This window comes from Stegastes partitus, unplaced genomic scaffold (genome assembly GCF_000690725.1).
Source record: "Stegastes partitus isolate 25-593 unplaced genomic scaffold, Stegastes_partitus-1.0.2 Scaffold2489, whole genome shotgun sequence".
NCBI lineage: Eukaryota > Metazoa > Chordata > Actinopteri > Pomacentridae > Stegastes > Stegastes partitus.
The window spans coordinates 8,248-11,497 of record NW_007580220.1 but is presented as its reverse complement, the minus strand read 5'-3'; the positions used below and the strand labels follow the sequence as shown (position 1 = coordinate 11,497).

General features: G+C 38.0%; 1 protein-coding gene across 1 annotated transcript in view; it reads right to left on the bottom strand.

The window, feature by feature from the left end:
- The window catches only part of LOC103375165 (protein FAM3C-like), a 10,802-nt gene that overhangs the window by 5,352 nt on the left and 2,200 nt on the right, over positions 1-3,250 (bottom strand). The window contains exon 3 of the mRNA XM_008305371.1: positions 1,514-1,597. Within this exon, the coding sequence (XP_008303593.1) occupies positions 1,514-1,597 (84 nt within the window). The remainder of the gene's footprint in view (positions 1-1,513; positions 1,598-3,250) is intronic.

Sequence of the window (3,250 nt, the reverse complement as noted above, 5' to 3'; positions counted from 1 at the left end):
CCATGCTTCATGGTGGAGTCATGAGAGATCACGACTAAACAGCCCTTTTCAACTCCAGCCATAAGTTCTTAGGTGGATTGAGACTTTGATGTGAATAAATCTGCCTCAAGCTGTAGCAGCTTTGCAGTGTCTCCTGTGTCGTAGGTCTTTCTACCTCGTGGTTATATTCAGTCAGGAGGTTAAACATCTCACCTGAGATCTCCCCACCTCACTCTGCACTGCACAGCCTGACATCCGGCTCCACGCCCAGGCACTGACACAACCCCTCATTCCTTCCAGACCATTGTTTCCAGAACAAACAGAACCGTAGCCACTTAAAGAACTGACGTTCTTATCACGTCATGTAACTGTAAGTAAAATGTGACGGTTGTCCTGAAGGTTTGGTGTTATATTAGACTAGAATCCTGTTTAAAACACTGAAAACAATAAAAGACGCTTGAAGTAACATCGGCCTGATTTACTTCATTTGTTCAACACTTGATGACACATGTTATCATGACTTAAAAAGAAAGAAATAAATAAATCATCCACTGAAATTTGCGAAGTAGATCCTGGATTTACCCTGTGAGCTCTTTTTCACTGTGGCTCGTTTGTGACTGCAATATAAATTCCTGAACTTCTACAGAAACAGCGCAGCCACGTAGACGGAGAGAGAACTCGGGAATGTCTTCTGTGCTGCATGACACAGTTGTCGAGCCAGAAAATATTAAAAAGTTGATTTTCTTTTTGCTAAAATCTGAAAAACCTGGAAAGCAACAACATGTGCAACGCCCACAGGTGTTACCAACACTGAAAAAAGCTCTTATACTACAGATATTAAGTTGTTTTGTTGTTGTTTTTTTAATGATAAATATATTTCTTGTCTCTTTATAGTAATTCAATAGTTTTTTTCATGAATTCCTGTCCTTTTGAGTCTCTCTACGACTGTTTTGCATCGCTATGTGGATGTTTCGCATGCCTTTTGCAGTCTTGCCTTTGGGACATATTTCATCTCTTTGTTGTTGCTTTTTGTCTCTTTCTGGTAATTTAGTAGTTTTTGCATGAATTTGTGATTGTTTTGCATCATTCTGTGGTTGTTTTGTTTCCCATCATGGTTGTTTTTGTGTCTTTTTGTGGTCATGTTGTCTCTCACTGGAAATGTTTTTTCTCTTTTGGGTTTTGTTTTTTAAAATATATGTATTTGCATATTGTCTCCAGCCCATAATTCCTGAAATTTCGACTGTTGGGTCACTCGTGGCTTTAAGGTTGCCCCCAGGAGCTCAGAATGTTCTGCATTTTTACAGAATCTGGTTTGAGCAAATGCTTTTTCAACGATACATGTAGAAAAAAGTGACATTTAAAGTGAGATTTGATTCGTTTTCTGGGATTAAATGACACATTTTACATGACCAGCTGAAGAAGCTGCAGGAAACCTGACAAATCTTTCTGCTTTTACAGTTTCTGGCTGTTAAAATGTGTAACTCTGGAGATAATGAGATTTTTCAGGGTGATCAGGTGTAATTCTTTCACTTACATTTGAACGGGTTGTTGTAATACTGCAGGATGAGTGTGAGGAAAATGATGGTCGGCACCGACACCATGACGCTGTGCACAATCCCTGAGGGAGACACACAACTATGTCACAAATGTGTAACTGTCCCCAGTGACACCAGTCAGACCAGCTCACAGCATCATCCTGCTGCTGCTACATGACGCAGAAGAATCCAGAAATAGCTGAGCACAAACTGTGCCGCGACTTCTGTTTGAAACATGTCGATCAGGGACACTCAGCTTCAACATTTCCTGGTTTCGTTGGTTTTTAACAAAACATGAAATTTCAATCAGAGCTCAGGGATTTAATCGTGTCATTTGTTCAGCCGGTTTAACGTCACGTGACTCTTCTTCTGCATAAAATGAACCGATGACACGTCGCCTAGTTTGCTCAGAGGAACAATTAAAATAGGAAATGACAAAAAATATCAACATTTATTACAAACCACGTTACTGAAACCAGAGCTACACAAAGCAACCAAACCACAAATATATTAAAACAACCAAAGAGACAGAAAACATGACAGAGACGTAGAACAACCACAAATACACACAAAGCAGCTACAAATAGACACATAAGAACCACAAAGAGACACAAAACAACCTTAAAAGAGATGCAAAACAACCACAAACAGTCACACAACTACTTCAAAGAGACACAAAATGACTACAAAGAGATGCAAACAACTACAAGTGAATGCAAAACGACCACAAACAGACACAGAATGATCACAAAGACACACAAAACAACCACAAAGAGACAAAAAGAAAACCAACTCGTCAAACACAAAATGACAACGAACATACGAAAATGATCAGAAAGAGACTTTAAACAGTATAAATACACACAAAACAACCACAGATGGACGCAAAACAATCAAAAGGAGACAAAAGACAACCACAAAGAGACACAAAACAGCCACAAAATGTCACAAAAAAAACAAAAAGAGACACAAAACAACCACAAAAAGTCACAAAACACCCGAAAAGAGATACAAAGCTACTACAAAAAGTTACAAAACAACCAAAACGGTCACAAACCAACCACAAACAGACACAAAGCTACTACAAAGAGACACAAAACAACCACAAAGAGACACAAAACAACTACAAAGAGACAAAAAAGACAAAAATGGACACAAAACTACTACAAAAAGACAAAAAAAAACCAAAACCTACAGACATAAAACAATCACAGTTGTAATAAAACAACAAAAACAACAAAAAAGAAAAAATAAACACAAAATAACTAAACAAGCCTAGAAAGTTAAGGCTCATTAAAATGAAGTTAATTGTGTTAATTATGTAAATTAATGTATTTATGTTGTGACTCAAAGGTCATTTAATTGAACACGACACTGACGATAAAATGAAATTATTGAACGTTATCTATTCAAACACGTGGTTCACACCTGGTTGTCTCATAGATCTAAAGTGTAAACGGCGTAGTGTTCCTCTTCTATACTTTATCAGTACTAACAGGGTTTAATGTGTTTTCCTGATGTTCAGCGTCCTCCTCACTGGTGTTTGTCTTCTACAGATGTGTGAGCTGCTCTAAATGAGCCGCCTTCTGCAAATACAATCAATCAATCACTGACTGATGGACACACGTGGCCGCTGATCAAACACTTTAATCTGTAACTAAACACTTTAAACGGTAACAGAAGAGTTCACCTGATTCATCATCTGTCAGACCAAAGTGGATCAAAGTCAAGAATAA